Below are 16,476 nucleotides of genomic sequence, written 5' to 3' on the forward strand. Positions count from 1 at the left end.
GATTCGAGAGGGAAAGCATTCTCAAGAAATAGCACAATTCCAGACTGAGCTGGCAGAAGCTAGAACCCAGCTCCAGCTCCTACAGAAGCAGCTGGATGAGCAGATGAGCCAGCAGCCCACAGGGAGCCAAGAGGTGACAGCTAGGTCCCTGCTGCCCTGTCTGTTCAGACAGAAATTATATTTTTTTCTAAATGTAATACTAAAATATGAGTAAAAATACCTTAGAACTGTTTTACACTATAAGGCACCATTTTAAAATTGTGTTAGTCATGTGTCTTCTTCTTTTAGATGGAAAATCTCAAATGGGAATTGGATCAGAAAGAACGAGAAATTCAGTCCCTGAAGCAGCAGCTTGACTTGACAGAGCAACATGGCAAGAAAGAACTAGAGAGTACACAACAGACATTGCAGGTTGGTAGTATCTCTATCCCACGCCCTGGATCTGGATGGAAGGGGTGCAGTCCCTAGCTACTGAATACCTGACAGGCTGAGTGTTAGAAGAGTTCTCATTGAATTGGATTACCCTCTGGGCTCCCCCACCCTACCTCAATGATCTGAAGACACTGTCTCCATTTTACAGTGAAATTCAGCATGGTTATCTGGTTCAGGTTATACAGCTAGATGGAAGAGAAACTGAGACAAACTCAAGCACTATCCCTCTCTTAAGCTGTATGAAGTATACCAGGAGCATGTAGCTTTAGTTCTGGTGCTTAGTTTATGATTAACTTCTCCATGGAGGCTCAAATGAATAGTTTTTTCTACTCAGGGAGAGGACCAGAGACATACTTGCTAATACTCCCTGCTTGTAAAAAAAGAAATAAAGGAAGGAAGGAAGGAGAAGGGGAAGGAAAGGAAAAAGGGGAAAGGAAAGGAAAAAGGAAAGGAAAGGAAGCAGAAAGAAAGAGAGAAAGGAAAGGAAAATGGCATGGCCTAGTGTGATGGCACACGCCTTTAATCCCAGCACTCGGGAGGCAGAAGCAGGTGGATCTCTGAGTCTGCTCCACACAGTGAGTTCCAGGACAGCCAGGGCTTCAGAGAACCCTGTCTCAACACCCCCCCCCCAAAAAAAAAAGGCTGAAGTCATTAGACTGGGTTATACTATTTCTTAGGAATGGTTTGACTTAGTCTAATAGCTGACTACAGGATTTTAAAGATTCTTGGGGTTAACTGTGGCCATGAAGATATTGCTGTTTGGAAAAGGCTGAATGTTCAGTGTCAGGAGTGCTGCAGTGATGTTCAGCAATTAAGAGCACTTAACTGCTCTTGCAGAGGACCTAGGTTTGGTTTCCAGCACTCACATAGCAGCTTAACTTCCTATAATTGCAGCTCCAGGAAAGTCAACACCCTCTTTTGGCCTCTGAGAAGCTCTTGCATGTTCATATAAACACACATAAGCACTCACACATAAATCAATCAGTCAATCTAAAAATAATGTTAAGAGTTGGAAATGGAAAAATGGCTCAGCAATTCAAAGCTCTTGTTATTCTTCCAGAGTACTCAAGTTCAGTTTCTAGCACCACATGGGGCAGCTCACAACCAAATGTAACTAGCTCCAGAGAATCCAGCTCTCTTTCCTCTGGCCTCCCAGGCACCTGCACTCATGTGCACATAACCCACATACACATAATTAAAAATAGAATAAATATTTTTTTAACTCGGGTTTTATTCCAATGAACTTGTCAGTGCCTAGGTAACTATAGAGGAAATTGCTATGAAAAATACAACTTGTCCTAACAAAAAACAAGTCCTCAAAACTGACATACAACTTAACATCTTAAAGTGTGTTTAAGATTTTTGTTTTGTTTTTCAAGATGGGTTCCTTTGTGTAGCCTTTTCACTCTGTAGACCAGGCTGGCCTTGTACTCAGAGATCCACCTGCCTCTGCCTCCTGAGTGCAGGGATTAAAGGCATGCGCCACCACCAGGCTACAGTGCGTGTTTTTTGAGACAGGCTCTTATGTAGCCCAGGCTGATGTCAAACTTGCTATGTAGCTAAAACCGGCCATGAGCCTCCTGAGCCTCACCACTGCTGGGGCTATAGGCATGTGTCACTCGCTATGCCAGGTATTTAGGATCTTTTAGCTTTAAAAAAAAATCTGATCACTTTCCTTAGACTGTCAAGTCTGAGTTGGAAATGGTACAGGAAGATCTGTCTGAGACCCAGAAGGATAAGTTTATGCTTCAAGCAAAAGTGTCTGAACTGAAGAACAACATGAAAACTCTGCTGCAGCAGAACCAACAGCTCAAGCTGGATCTCCGCCGTGGTGCAGCCAAGGTAGGATTTAGGTTACATCCCTTACAGGTTAACTATTTCATTTAGACTTGTTGGAGCAGGAGACTGGCAGGTTTTCTAGTCATTCACAGCTCAACTAATACATTTAACCAACATTGAATATTGCTGTGCACAAAGATCATAGAGAACTATGCTTGGAAAGTGGGCCAAAACATTTTATTTTGGTAACTTTCTCAACAAAATTTTTTTCTTCTTGAATACACATATCTTGTAATACTATTTTAAATTAATGAGCACACAGCCTTGCTGTGCTGCCATTGTGGGACACTGGCTTCAGGATGGGCTCAGGTGGGAACCTCATGCTATTATCAACCCTGCTGGAGGGTTCAAATACCTGGCAGGTTTATTTATTTATTTGTACAATCTACTTAAATATTGCCTAATTTCTTAGGGAAGCTCACACAAGAGAGCTCTGATGCAGTGTTTAGCTATTTTTCCTGAGGGTAGGGCACAAGTGGTTTGTGCTTAGGATTGCAGAACCAGCTAGTATTTCTTAACCCACTTACTGTCAGACTGTCTTTATAAACCTGGCAATTCAGTCAGTCTCCTTTTCAGCAGGAGGACATGGGGGAGGAGGGATCAGTTGTCATAGTGGAGATGAGGAGAGCTGTAGAGAGGTTAATGATGTACTTTTACAAACAGAAGAAAGAGCCAAAAGGTGAATCCAACTCATCCAGCCCTGCAACACCCATCAAGATACCAGACTGTCCTGTCCCAGCCTCATTGCTAGAGGAGCTGCTGAGGCCTCCGCCTGCTGTGAGCAAGGAACCCCTCAAGAATCTCAACAGCTGTTTGCAGCAGCTCAAGTATGATCTGTTTTCTATGGCCCCATTTTTTCAGCCTTTAGACATGTCATGTTTTTCCTGGGGGCATCTCTTCTGTTGTTTGTAGGGTGTCTATGGCTTTGAAGCTCTTATGAAGTAAAGGCTTTTTATTGGCAGAGCTTCTAGGGTCCGTGTTGTAAGGTGAAAATAGCTAAGTAAACTATCTTGGTGGGCCCTTAAAAGGTCAGGTGTTATACCTGTCCCCTATAGGCTGAGCCTCCTAGCTTAGGACAGAAGAGGCCAGCACAGAGGACCCTGTCAGGTGACCTTATGAGGGGAAGTCACATGTGGCAGTGGCCTCAGGTGGTTTCCAGACAGCAACTTGATTAGCATCAGGCTTTCATATCTTTCTCATGTTTCTGATGGAAGCACTTCTCAGAAAACAGAAACCTATGCTAGATTATTTGCTGGCTTCTGCCCAGAGTGGGGGAAAAATGCCAGGAGCTTTTTGCCTTCTTTGACCCCAGCTGATTTTGCTAGTCTGTGACACATTTATTGGTCTTTGAGGGAACCACATATGGTGGTGAGCCCACCTCTGTGGCTTGTTAGAGAGGTATGGTTAGTGGTTCTGTCTGGTCCTTGTATAACTTAGGGTTTCTTCTGTCTTCTCTCATCTCCCCAGGCAGGAAATGGACAGTCTGCAGCGCCAGATGGAGGAGCATACCATCACTGTGCATGAGTCCCTGTCCTCATGGGCTCAGGTGGAAGCTGCCTCTGCAGAGCATGCCCACCCCAGGGGAGACACAAAACCACATAGTCAAAACAATGTCCCCAGAGAAGGGCAGGGCCAATGACTACTGTTGTCTTCATCACCAAGTATTTGTGACTGCTGAAGAAATATTCTTTTGTTAATATTATTTATTTGATTGTGTGCTTCTGGTTGTTTTTTGTTTTTGGAGAGGTGAGATTTAAATTTCCCTTTACCTTTTATTGAGGATTAAAATAACTGAATGAGGCAAGGATTAAAGAAATAGTCATTTTAAACAACTAGCTTTTCCCGTGAAATAACCAAATCTTTAAAACATCAGAGTTTGGATCACTGGTGAAATCTCAATGTCTGAACAGTTTCTTGTAGAAGGAAGGATCTTATGTGTGGCTAACAGACTTAAGGGTGTTGCCAGGAACCTGTTCCTATCAGGCACTACAGAGTAGGCGCAGTAGGCATCAGCACCTAGAAGTCTTTACTGTTGTACTCATTAAGACCTTTACTTTCCTACAGAAATGAAGTTTTATTTGCACCTTTTGTTTTTATTCCATTTGTTTTTCAAACTATTCTACCTATATAGAATGTATATATAAATATTGAAAGTCTTTAAAAAAAACTATATACCTATATTATTTAAAGACCTAATTGTCAAACTGATTGCCTTTTGAATATTGAGAAACAGTGTACATGTAGCTTTAGGGATGTCAGTAAAAAAATGTATTTTAAGAAATATAATTTATTTTCTATGCATCCTAAAACCAAATACTCTCGCACAGAAAGAGTTGTTTTAGTCATTTTATTTCTGAGGGTCTTTTCTGCCAGCATCTCCATGAATTCTTAACATTGACCTCTCAGGTCTGTGGCCTTATGTGGTTCTACTCACTTTGAATTACCAACAGGCAGGGCCAGTCAGGCATCTAGCAGGGGATGGAAGATCTCCAAGGTCTCCTAATGCTGACCTGACATTTGGAGAGCACAGGAAGAAGAAAGGAGCAGGAAAGGAGGCAGCCTTAGTCTGTGTGTGGGTTATAGGCTGTATCCATTGTGTCCCAAAGATGGTATTAATGGGGCACTGTGAATGTCTGTGTGGTCATCTGGAACTACCCTGGACCTCTATTAAACACTGGTATTACTAGGAGTCAGAATACCTAGGAGAAGGTGGGCAGCTGTGGTTTGAAAGACAGGAGGTCCAGAGACAGAAACCTTGTTTAAAGTTGGCGCTAAATATGGGATTTTTGCAATCTGCTTCCCAAATCATATACTAATACTTTATATACTGACTAAAGGAGTTAAGTTCTTTAACCTTTGTGAAAGCCTGTGAAGAAAATTTAAAATGAGGTGGGTTTTGTAATTCATGACTGTAATCCTAGCACTTGGGTAGAATCAGGAGGAGGATCAGTTCAAAACCAGTTTTCAGCTACATGGCAAGTTTGAGGCTTGGTTACATGAAACCATGATTTAAAAAGACAAAGGTGAAACAAAAAAAAAAAAATGATCTGAAATATTAAGTTAGAAGGGAGAGAAAAGCCTGAAAAAGTAAGTTCTGAACACTAGTGATTAGCCCAGGTAGGTGTCTTTTAGTGGATTTGTCTATTTTGTGGGGAATCAGTTGTTTTCTTCTAATATCCTATTAGGAGATTAACTGATATGGTTAAAGTAGAAGTAATCACAATGATGTCTGGTGTTTGAAAAATATTCCCTAGTAAGTATTGGAACTTTTACAATGTATATAGCATTTGTACAGGGTTAATCTTAAAAAAAAAAAAAAAAAAAATTGAAAACCTCATTATATATTAATATACCCTCTTTATCTGTAAGTTAGAAATTAGGAAAAGGATGGTAATTTACATTATTTATTTTGTATTTTAAATTTCAAAACCAAGAAATAATACTTGGGTTGGGCTTATTCTGCAGCAGAGCTAATTTCTCCTGTGTGGAAAAGTCTTCAAATGGATAAGCTCATTCTGAACTCAAGTGAAAGTTGCTTTCATGTCTTAACATATTTCTTCCATTGTTTTGCTGTCCCATGTGCATGTACACCCTCAGAAATGGCACTTCCTCTAGGCTTTGTTATCTACCTTGCAGGTCCTTGGGTCTGGCATGTTTTGGCTCCATTCACTGTCCATCTTTGTGCACCAATGTGTTTTTTTCTCACATTTGTGGTTCAGAGGACTCTTAGATTGGAGATGGCATCCTCTTAGGGTCCCTTAACTCACCTTGAAGTTGAATTTTCAAATTTGCTGTCAATTAAGGTATTTTTTTATTTGTTTGTTTAGTTGATTGGTTTTGCTTTTTTCCTGTTTCCAAGGGACTCCATTGTACTTTACCTCCCAGAGCTTATTCTTGGGTAAATACAGCTTGAATTACTGTTGCTTGTGTAATGAAAAATAGGAATTTTAGGTTTACTCATGAAAAACTGTAGGCAACTGGAGGATTGTTTTCTAAGGGAGGCTTACCATTGCATAACATTTGTGCATATATCAAATATGCTATATCATGTCCTATAGCTGACACCTTGTCTTGCATGATTTATAATATTACTTATTTCTCTTATGTCCAAAAAAAATTGCCATGAGATTTCCAATTTTTTTTTTTTTATTGTACATGTCAGATTGATTCCATGATCTTAGGTTTTTATACTGTTGTAGCAGGCAGTGATTTTGAGATGTGAGACTGAGTTTACTTGGGTTTGGGGTACAGGGAACAGGACCAGCCCTCTCAGAAAGTAGTCTGTTATATATCAGAAAGCTTGTGTTAAATTCTTTCTCCATTTCAAAATGTAACTTGTCCCAGTGTTTGGATACTGTAAAAGCCATAGGCCTATAGGCTCACCATAACGTATTTTCATGTATCTTGAAACAAAAATTAACAGGTGAAGATTATGGGAGTGAAAGGACCGTCATATTTGAAAAGAAAAAGAGCCTTCCAAGGATCCCAATGTTAAGAATAATGCTATGGTATGAGATAGACCCTAATGATAAAGAATAATGCTGTGGTATGAGATATCCTGAGTCTTACCCTAACATGCTCAGTGGTTTGGAATTCTAGCCAAATCTACTCTATAGTAGTCTTAGGTTCTGACAGAATCCTTGGTTTGATGTCCAATTTAGAGGGTCCAAAATTTCAATTTTTGAGTTTCTCATTTCTATAAAAAATTTCTTTACAAGAGTCAATCTTCATGTTGGCTCTTTTCCAGGGAAAACTGTTATTACAGTTAACAGACTGTAACTTTAAAAGGCATGTTGATTTGTTTTTGTTTTGCTTTTTTTAAAAATATAAGCGTGCTTGGGAATTCCTTACATTTTATGCAATAAACTATTTTTGGTAAAGGTTTTCATATTTCATTGGGGGGGCTTCATTTTTTAGTAATAGCATTTTGTCATATTTGGGAGTAGCTTTTTTTTTTTTTTTAATCTCATGTTGTTTCACACCATTTTAAAAGGTAATTGTGTCCTACCAGAGCTTGAGATAGGAAAGGAAGATTCACTCCTTGTTGTGTTTAGACCAGCCGAAGTAGCATGTTGACCTTCATTAGCCTTCATTCATCATCACCTTAAGGAAGCAGCACACATGCAAAAGCATGTGCAGGGAGCAGAGATGTTGGGGGCCTGTCTACTCAATGCTCTTGAGTTGACTAGTCTCTGCTGGGTTAATTTTTGTATCCTAAGCAATTTCTTGTCGTTTTTATTCACCCTTTATTTTTGATCAACGAATCACCCAGGTCTATTTCAGCTACGCGTTACTAATAAGCCACACAGTTAAAATTAAGATGGGAAAGGAGAAGGACCCGGGAAGATATAAATAACAATGGAAGTTCATTCTGGGGAATCAATGAGTTTATTGGGGTTCTTTACAGAGCACAGGTGAGGGGTTACTTACAGGAATGTGGGTACACCTAGAAAGCCTTTACCCTGCAAAGATGAAGGCTTCCCTGTAGCAGCATACCCCTTGTAGTCTTCCCCAACCTACCTACTCTAGCCTCTCCAAATACAACAAATGGTAGGAAGCAGCTAGATATTCAGGTGAGGGTTTCATGAGGGGATATAAACGGGCAGGAAACACAGCCAGGATAATACTTTTACAAGGGGCACAGCTGAATTCCCTAATGTGCTATGAGGACACTTATACCACCTTTACAAGCCTTTTATATTCTTCCATAGTTGAACTAGAGTTAGAGTTGAAAATGGCACCTACTAGGCTGCAGTTTTGACAGTCCAGATTAAGGAAGTGCTTCTTATCCCCTGGAGTCAGAGCTCCAGCCATTCCTAGGATGGGGATAGCTGAGTAGAACCATGGATAAACATCTTTTATCCTCCTTCCAGATAGGTATCTGCAGGAGATGATTTGTAGACTTTCCTTACACATATCTGGGTCAAGAATTACCTTCATTGTAAAATAGTCTTATGTCTTCTATATGAATATCTTACAGTAGTATAACTCTATGGAGGGGCAGCCTTGACTTACACACCTCACATGAAGCTTTCTGAGCATTAAATATGCATTTTCATATGCACTCTGCTACCCTTTGTCAACCTTTTCGTAACTGTACTATCTCCATCAGGCTGATCAAAGTATACTTTCTCAACACTTAATGCCTCATCATTCTGAAAATAAGTCCAAACCTTCCTTTACCTGCTAGGCCAGCCTGTTGTCGGCCTAGCTATGATCCTTAACCCAGGATTCCTGGCCTGCTGCTTGTCCCAGTTTAATTTTATGGAACTAGCATGTCTCCACCTGAGAATCTCAAGCTCCCCACTGTTGCTGTTCCCAATTTTTTCTACTGAATTCTCTGCCATGGGCTCTTCTCTATGTATATATATGGCTGGATCTCCATAAGTACGGTACACTTCTGGTAAGTCTTTGAGAAAGGCTGCCCTGGAACTCAAGATCATCCTCAGCTGCCTGGGTTTCAGGTAAATGAGTTAGCCACTATGCCCAGCTTCTACCAGTCGTAATGAACAACAGTATTTTTAAATAAACACAATAATGAAGCAAAAGACAAAATATCAAAAGTTGCTCTCCGATGCTTTAGGACATATTGCTGGGTTTGTTTCTTGAAGGAATTAGTACTACTTTACCCATCTGCCTCAGTCTACAATTAAACTGAATTTTTTGTTTACTTTGGTTTTTAAGACAAGGGTTCTCTGTGTAGTCCTGACTGTCCTTGAACTCACTCTGTAGACTAGGGTGGCCTCGAACTCAGAGATCTGTTTGCTTCTGCTTCCCAAGAGTTGGAATGTGCACCACCATGCCGGCTAAACTGAAATATATCTAAATTTGCCTTATATAACCTGGGGCTGTTAAAAAAAAAAATCACTGGAAATTCATCTTAACATTTCTCAATCACCTGGTTGGGTATTTGTTTTGTATCTAGTTCGGCAGGCTTCCCCGAATCTGTCTTGAGGAGTAACATCTTTAACTGAGGACATGACCCAAATGGTGTACACCTGACACTTGTCCAGCTTGTAAATTGATTCTGCATCATAACCTGCAGGCCTCCACTCAGGGCTTTCTAGGACATGCCTCGGGCCACCATTTTCTGATAGAGAATTGGTCTTATCATCAAGTCCTGATTGGCAGTAAAGCAGGATGCACATTTGTATAGAAGAGGCATCCCAGCCTCAACCTTCCACTCTGCCTTCTCGTAATTCCCCCAACAAGCAAACCTACACCTTTCTTGCTGAAGGCCATTCAAAGCACATGTGAGAAGCCTCTACACCATCACGGGCTATCATGGTCTTCGGTGCCCTCGTGATTTGTAGTCAGAAGTGAAATTATGGTGACACATGCTTGTAAACCTCAACATTCTGCAGGCTCAAGCAGGGAGATCTCCAGCATGAGGCCAGTTTAGGGTATTTAGGCAAGACTCAAAAAGAAAAACAAAGGTTAGAAAAGGACTTCAAGAAATTCCAATTAGCAGCCGGTCATGGCGGCGCACAACTTTGATCCCAGTGCTGGGGAGGCTCTCGCGTTATCCGTCAGAACGGCACCGGCATTTTGCCAGGAGGGTCCGTTGTGTTGCAGAGAAACCGCTCCATTTACAACACTGGCAGGGCTACAGAGCAGGTTTCTGAACTTGGCCACCGTTTTCGCCCCAGCACCTACCTGTCAAGGACTCTGACCGGCTCCTCTGGCCACAGTCTGGGTGGCCCAGGTGCCCCCTCTTGGCTCTCCAGTCTCCAGACCCGCGGGGAGAACTCACCGCGAAGCGCCCACGGCACTGAGCAACAAGCCGCGCCCAGCCAGAGCGCCGAGCCCGGCTCAGGCCCCCGACATGCTGCCCGCGCCACTGCCAGACGGCGTCTCGCTTGAGTCAGGACCCCGGTTGCCTCCGAAGCCGCCGGAGGCTGGGTTCCTGGACGCGTTCTGGCTTGATCGTTGGGAAACGAAAGACACCGGCCTGCACGCGCACCCCGCTTCCTCGTCTCCTGTCAGGCTGTAACTTCTGTGACCCCGCGGCGGGGCGGAGGCCTAAGGCCTGCGCGGCTCCGGCAGCGAAGCGAGCGGCCTAGCGAGGGCCTGAGGCGTGCGCGGCGCGGACTCTAACTCCGGCGCCCGCGCTCTAGGCCTCGGCGTCGGCGGTGGCGATGCTGTGGCAGCGGTTGGCTGTGGTTGAGTGGGCGGCGCTGGCCTGGGAGCTCCTCGGTGCCTCCGTGCTGCTCATCGCCGTGCGCTGGCTGGTCCGGCGGCTAGAGAAGCGGCCGCGGGACCTGAACCGTTGCGGGACACCCTCCTCGCCTCCCAGCGCGTCCGCAGCCGTGGCGCCTCGGCCAGGTAAGGTCGCGTTCGTGGGAGAGAAGCCTCACTGCTCTCCCTGTGGACACAGGAGGGTCCTGTCACGGCCCGAGTCCACTGGCGGGACTCTGACTGACAGAGACGCGGAACTTGCTCCTTTGTAGGAGCATTCCAGACACTGTGGGTGAGATCCAGAGCCCTGGCTGCCCCGGCGCGTCTGGGGCTTACAGAGGAAGGGCGTCTGAGCCAGGGAGCGGCTTTGCAAGGGCTGCGGGAAGGGTGAACAGTAGTCTAAAGCCGGACTTAGTCGGAGTCGGAGAAGAGGAAGTTGGTTCTGGCAGTGGTTTGAATGTGAAACTTAACTAAATATAGTGGTAGGATGAGACAGTGAAGTTAGGCGTGACTCCATGATTTAGGAACAGGGGAGATGGAGGGATGTCGTTCTCGTTTTTTGCTTTTGACTGGACTGTCAGGTCTGGGTGAGTAGAGATGGGAGGATGGTTGATGGTCACTTTAAGATCGAGGTGAGCGTTAAGCAGCAGCCTGGTGTCTGGAGTGAAATCATGGCACACCTGCTCCCGTTTCTGTCACTGCTGCTGTGGGACTTCTCAGTACTGGGCGGGTCATTCCATTCACCTACTATTTTCCGCCCCGCCATTAGCAGGATACGAATAATAGTAGTTCTTACTGTGTTTTTTTTTGAGAGTAATACATTCAGTGCTAAAATTGAGCCCTACTACCTGCTGGCATCATCCATGTAAGAGCTGCTGAGGTGATTGATGCATGTCTCAGTTCTGGGGAAAGGTCTTCAACGGAGTTCATCGATGCGCTGTAGGGTTGGCAGTTTTGTAGGGTTTGTTATGCCCAGATCACAGGGACCCCCAAAAGACCACCACGGAGACCGAACCCCACATGTAAAAGCAAAGAGCCTTTATTTCAAGCTCTGGAGCTTGGTCCCTCTGTCTGTCCCACACAGCGGTGAGAGCAGAGAGCCCTGAGCTCAGGTGGGGCCGAGTTTTTATCATAGCAGAGGTTGGGGTGAGGGGATTTCCAGGGTCCAGGACCCTGGTTGGTTGACAGTTGTCTAGGGGTGTCTGTAAAACAAAAAATAGGTGTGTGCTAGACTCTAGGACATCTGGCACCTTATCTGATGGTTGGAATGTTTGGGTTGTCAGGTACTTCCTCACCAATGGGTGGATACCTGGGTGGTATCAGCTTAAGGCTTTCCTGGATCTGGGTGTTGCCTGCCAGTAAGCCTGTCACAGAAACTGTGTCTAGGCCCCTAAACCTGTCATGGCTGCTGTGTGGTCAAGCTATTTTGGGACCCCTCCACAGGTTCTGTGGTCTTTTTAGCTTGTTTTGGGAACTCCTGATGTAAGCCCACACCTCTGTGCTTAGTTAGCTCTTTTCTTCTCAGCCCTCCACCTCCCTGAACTATAATCCAGTGCTTACCAGGTTTGTGTTTATCAGAAGTCATGTTTCACTAATACTTTCTTGCTCTTGGAGTCTAGTTCTTAGTGGAAGATAAACAGTAATTCCCCTAGGTATTCTAGAAGAAAGATAAAGTTTTAAACTGTTGACTGCACCTTAGGACTCTAGGGCCAAAGAAAATCTTAGGGGTGACTGAGGCTTCACTTGCCTCTTGGAACTTATATACAACTTCACTTTTTAATTATTTAGCAGTACTGGGAAGAAAAACAAGAGGTCTGGCACATATTGGCAAGTGTTCTACCGTTGAAGTACATCTCAACCCTTCCTTAGCAGTCATTGATTTCTCCATTTTTGCTAAAGAAACAGAACAGGAAGGTCAAGATAATGCTGTGGCTGTACGCAGCTGTGGAGAGATGAAATGTATGAGTCATGACAACGGGTCTAACACCTTGTCTTTTGGGTTTTACGTTCTCTCGTCCCCTCAAGACATGCCTTTAATCCTAGTACTTGGGAGGCAGAAGCAGGTGGATCTCTGTGAGTTCAAGGCCAGCCTGGTCTACAAAGTGAGTTCCAGGATAGCCAGAGCTGTTACATAGAGAAACCCTGACTTGAAAAATTAATTAATTAAGTGGTACCTAAAGAATAACACCTGAGGCTATTCATTGACTTTTGACTTCTGCATGCACACACATACACCCATACATGCATTAATAGGAACACATAAGGCAATAAGGATATCTTTAATGAATATAATGCCCACTAGTCCGTTGACTCTGTGAACACTATCGAAAACTCAAGAGGTCAGTGAATAAAAGTCACCCAAACACTGAGGCAGAGCATTGCATGTGGCTAATGTAGCTAAGGGTATAGAGCCAAAACACCAGGGTTTGCAGCATCTTGTTTCACTAAAAGTTTATTTTCAGTTTTAGTTTTTCATTTTGAAATCATTTTAGGTGTATAAAGGATTATAAAGACAACACAGAATAGTTCAACTCATGTACAAAGATATTTTACATTACCAGCTGGTCGGGGAAAAAAAGTTCAATGCAGTGAGGTATCAATGCATACCTATTAGATTAACTGAGATTTAAAAAAAAAAAAAAAAAAAAAAAAACACATTCCGAAAAGTTGACACACACTGAGAAGATGGCTCCCCTGTTGTTGGTGGTCTGTTAACAGTATAGTCCCCTCTGGAGATTAGTCTAGCAGTGTCTCAAGGAAGTTCAACCTATCTGTCCTGTACCCGTAAAGCTTTTGTCCCAGAGAAATGAAACTTACTTGTTTAATGTTCCTGCTATATGTAGCTAAGACTGGCCCGTAAACTCATGGTCTTCCTGTCTTAGCATAAGTACTAGGATTACAAGACTATGCCAGCATGCCTGTCTTTGAAAATGTATTGTCTTAGCTGGGCAGTGGTGGCACACACCTTTAATCCCAGCACTGGGAGGCAGAGCCAGGCGGATCGCTGAGTTTGAGGCCAGCCTGGGCTACAGACTGAATTCCAGTAAAGGCGCCAAAGCTACACAGAGAAAACCTGTCTCGAAAAACAAAACAAAATTCTATATATTAGTAGCTTAGATTCTCTAGATTTTCTGTGCTACATAATCATACCACAAGTATGACAAGGAAATGAACAGTGATAGAACACTGTTATCTAATCTGCAGACCTACTTCAATTTCTCATGTCTCTGTCAATCTATCCATCTTTCTAAGACTGCAAAGGTTGCGCTAATACTTCCTGTTCCAGTGCAGTTGGTGAGCTATGGCCATCATCTGTCTTGTTAGTAGAGGCTCTTTGGAGCGCAGTTGTGGCTTATATGTCAGAGGTGGCTGCCCTTGAGTATATGACAGTTTTTTTTTTTGTCTGTTTGCTAATTTTAACTGACTTTCCAGTGTGCTGTTACTCATTATAAAGGTTAATGAGCCTTTGTTCCTCAACAGCTCAATGGCTGTAGCAGACATTTATGGATATTTTATCAGTGTCAGACCAAGTGGGACAGAATTTGTATTCATTATTTTTTCTACTTTTCATTATAACCCAAGAGTGGATCTATTATATCCATTTTGTAGATGAGAAACTGAGGCTTAGAATTTCATTAATTATACTAGGATTGAAGTTAGTAATGTATGAAGTTCTGTTTATGTTTGTTAAGTTGCAGAGAAAAACCTTCTTTGAACAACTAAAGGTAAAAGGGTAGCTTTAAGATAAGAATACATATTGTATCTAAGGTAGGATCCTGTGAGGAAACTGAGCACCTACTTAAGCATGTGCTTTGCTGAGCTACTGTCCCATGATTCAAGTTGATTTCTGCTTTCTTGAACTTAGGTGAAGTGACAATGGATGCCATGTTGGCACGATTAAAGCTCCTGAATCCAGATGACCTTAGAAAAGAAGTTATAAAAGCTGGATTGAAATGTGGACCCATTACATCAACAACAAGATTTATTTTTGAGAAGAAATTAGCTCAGGCTTTACTAGAGCAAGGTGGATTGCTGACTTCCTCTCTTCCCAATCACAGTGAGGTAACTGCCACAGCATTTATCCAGGGCACCCCAAGGACTCCTGCATCTGTGGAAAGGAAACAAACTCAGCAGGCCAGTTCTTCCGAAGACAAAGATTTTGGTTACAGTGTGGGCTTGAACCCTCCAGAAGATGAAGCTGTGACATCCAAGTCCTACCCAATATCCCTCAGTGCCTCTGCCAGGAATGACAACCACAAGGCTGGAGCGACAGCTGCTAAGGAGCCACTTCTGTACTATGGAGTGTGTCCAGTATATGAGGATGGCCTTGTGAGAAATGGTAATGTGCTGTGTAGGGTCTCTCATACAGACTGGGAAACTATAATCTTAGCGCCCAAGATTAATTTCAGTATTTGTACTTGTTACTCTCTGATTTTTTTTTTTAATTTGGTAAATCTAAGCGATACTTTTTCTTTTCTTTTTCTTTCTTTCTTTCTTTTTTTTTTAATTTTATTTTATTTTACAATACCATTCAGTTCTACATATCAGCCACGGGTTCCCCTATTCTCCCCCCTCCCACTCCCTTCCCTTACCCCCAACCCACCCCCCATTCCCACCTCCTCCAGGGCAAGGCCTCCCCTGAGGACTGAGATCAACCTGGTAGATTCAATCCAGGCAGGTCCAGTCCCTTCCTCCCAGACTGAGCCAATGTCCCTGCATAAGCTCCAGGTTTCAAACAGCCAACTCATGCAATGAGCACAGGACTTGGTCACACTGCCTAGTTGCCTCCCAAACTGATCAAGCCAATCAACTGTCACACCTATTCAGAGGGCCTGATCCAGCTGGGGGCCCCTCAGCCTTTGGTTCATAGTTCATGTGTTTCCATTCATTTGGCTATTTTTTTTTTCAATAATTGAGTAAAACCGAAATTTATTATAAGCCACAGTCGTCCTAGGGACCTCCATGCTATATATATAGCCTCCATGGTTCTATGGGTTGTGGTCTGATTGTTCTTTATTTTATATCTAGAATCCACTTATGAGTGAGTACATACCATGACTGTCTTTCTGGGTTTGGGTTACCTCACTCAGGATGATTTTTTCTAGTTCCATCCATTTGCCTGCAAATTTCATGCTTTCATTGTTTTTCTCTGCTGAGTAGTACTCCATTGTGTATATGTACCACATTTTTTTCATCCATTCTTCCATTGACGGGCATCTAGGTTGTTTCCAGGTTCTGGCTATTACAAATAGTGCTGCTATGAACATAGCTGAGCATGTATCTTTATGGTAAGAGTCAGCATTCCTTGGGTATATGCCCAAGAGTGGGATGGCTGGGTCTTGAGGTAGTTCGATTCCTAATTTTCTGAGCAACCGCCATACTGATTTCCACAGTGGTTGTACAAGTTTACATTCCCACCAACAGTGGAGGAGTGTTCCCTTTGCTCCACATCCTCTCCAACATTGACTGTCATTGGTGTTTTTGATCGTAGCCATTCTGACAGGTGTAAGGTGGTATCTCAGAGTCATTTTGATTTGCATTTCTCTGATGATTAAGGATGTTGAGCATTTCTTTAAATGTCTTTCAGCCATTTGTAGTTCTTATTTTGTGAATTCTCTGTTTAGCTCTTTAGCCCATTTTTTAATTGGACTGTTCAGTATTTTGATGTCTAGTTTCTTGAGTTCTTTATATACTGTGGAGATCAATCCTCTGTCAGATGTGGGGTTGGTGAAGATCTTTTCCCATTCTGTTGGCTGTCTTTTTGTCTTATTGACTGTGTCTTTTGCCCTGCAAAAGCTTCTCAGTTTCAAGAGGTCCCATTTATTAATTGTTGTGCTCAGGGTCTGTGCTGTTGGTGTTTTATTTAGGAAATGGTCTCTGGTGCCAGTGCATTCAAGAGTGCTTCCTACTTTCTTTTCTATTAAGTTTAGTGTAACTGGATTTATGTTCAGGTCTTTGATCCACTTGGACTTGAGTTTTGTGCATGGTGACAGATATGGATCTATTTGTAATCTCTTACATATTGCG

At 42.9% G+C, this 16,476-nt stretch overlaps 2 protein-coding genes across 10 annotated transcripts in view; both read left to right on the plus strand.

Moving 5' to 3' along the window:
• Golga3 (golgin A3) overlaps positions 1 to 7,151 on the plus strand; it is a 49,254-nt gene extending 42,103 nt beyond the window's left edge. For all 8 annotated transcript variants that reach the window (XM_028856992.2, XM_028856991.2, XM_028856990.2 and 5 more), the window contains 5 exons: positions 1 to 133; positions 289 to 411; positions 2,113 to 2,274; positions 2,935 to 3,098; positions 3,739 to 7,151. In XM_028856992.2, coding sequence (XP_028712825.1) covers positions 1 to 133; positions 289 to 411; positions 2,113 to 2,274; positions 2,935 to 3,098; positions 3,739 to 3,910 — 754 coding nt within the window. In that variant the 3' untranslated portion in view covers positions 3,911 to 7,151. The remainder of the gene's footprint in view (positions 134 to 288; positions 412 to 2,112; positions 2,275 to 2,934; positions 3,099 to 3,738) is intronic.
• Positions 7,152 to 9,068: 1,917 nt separating this feature from the next.
• Positions 9,069 to 16,476, plus strand: part of Ankle2 (ankyrin repeat and LEM domain containing 2) — a 37,109-nt gene continuing 29,701 nt past the window's right edge. The window contains exons 1-2 of one of the 2 annotated variants that reach the window (XM_028857000.2): positions 9,069 to 10,596; positions 14,315 to 14,788. In XM_028857000.2, the coding sequence (XP_028712833.1) occupies positions 10,410 to 10,596; positions 14,315 to 14,788 (661 nt within the window). In that variant the 5' untranslated portion in view covers positions 9,069 to 10,409. The remainder of the gene's footprint in view (positions 10,597 to 14,314; positions 14,789 to 16,476) is intronic. The other variant, XM_028856999.2, reaches the window with a different exon arrangement.

Source organism: Peromyscus leucopus, chromosome 23, assembly GCF_004664715.2.
Source record: "Peromyscus leucopus breed LL Stock chromosome 23, UCI_PerLeu_2.1, whole genome shotgun sequence".
Lineage (NCBI taxonomy): Eukaryota > Metazoa > Chordata > Mammalia > Rodentia > Cricetidae > Peromyscus > Peromyscus leucopus.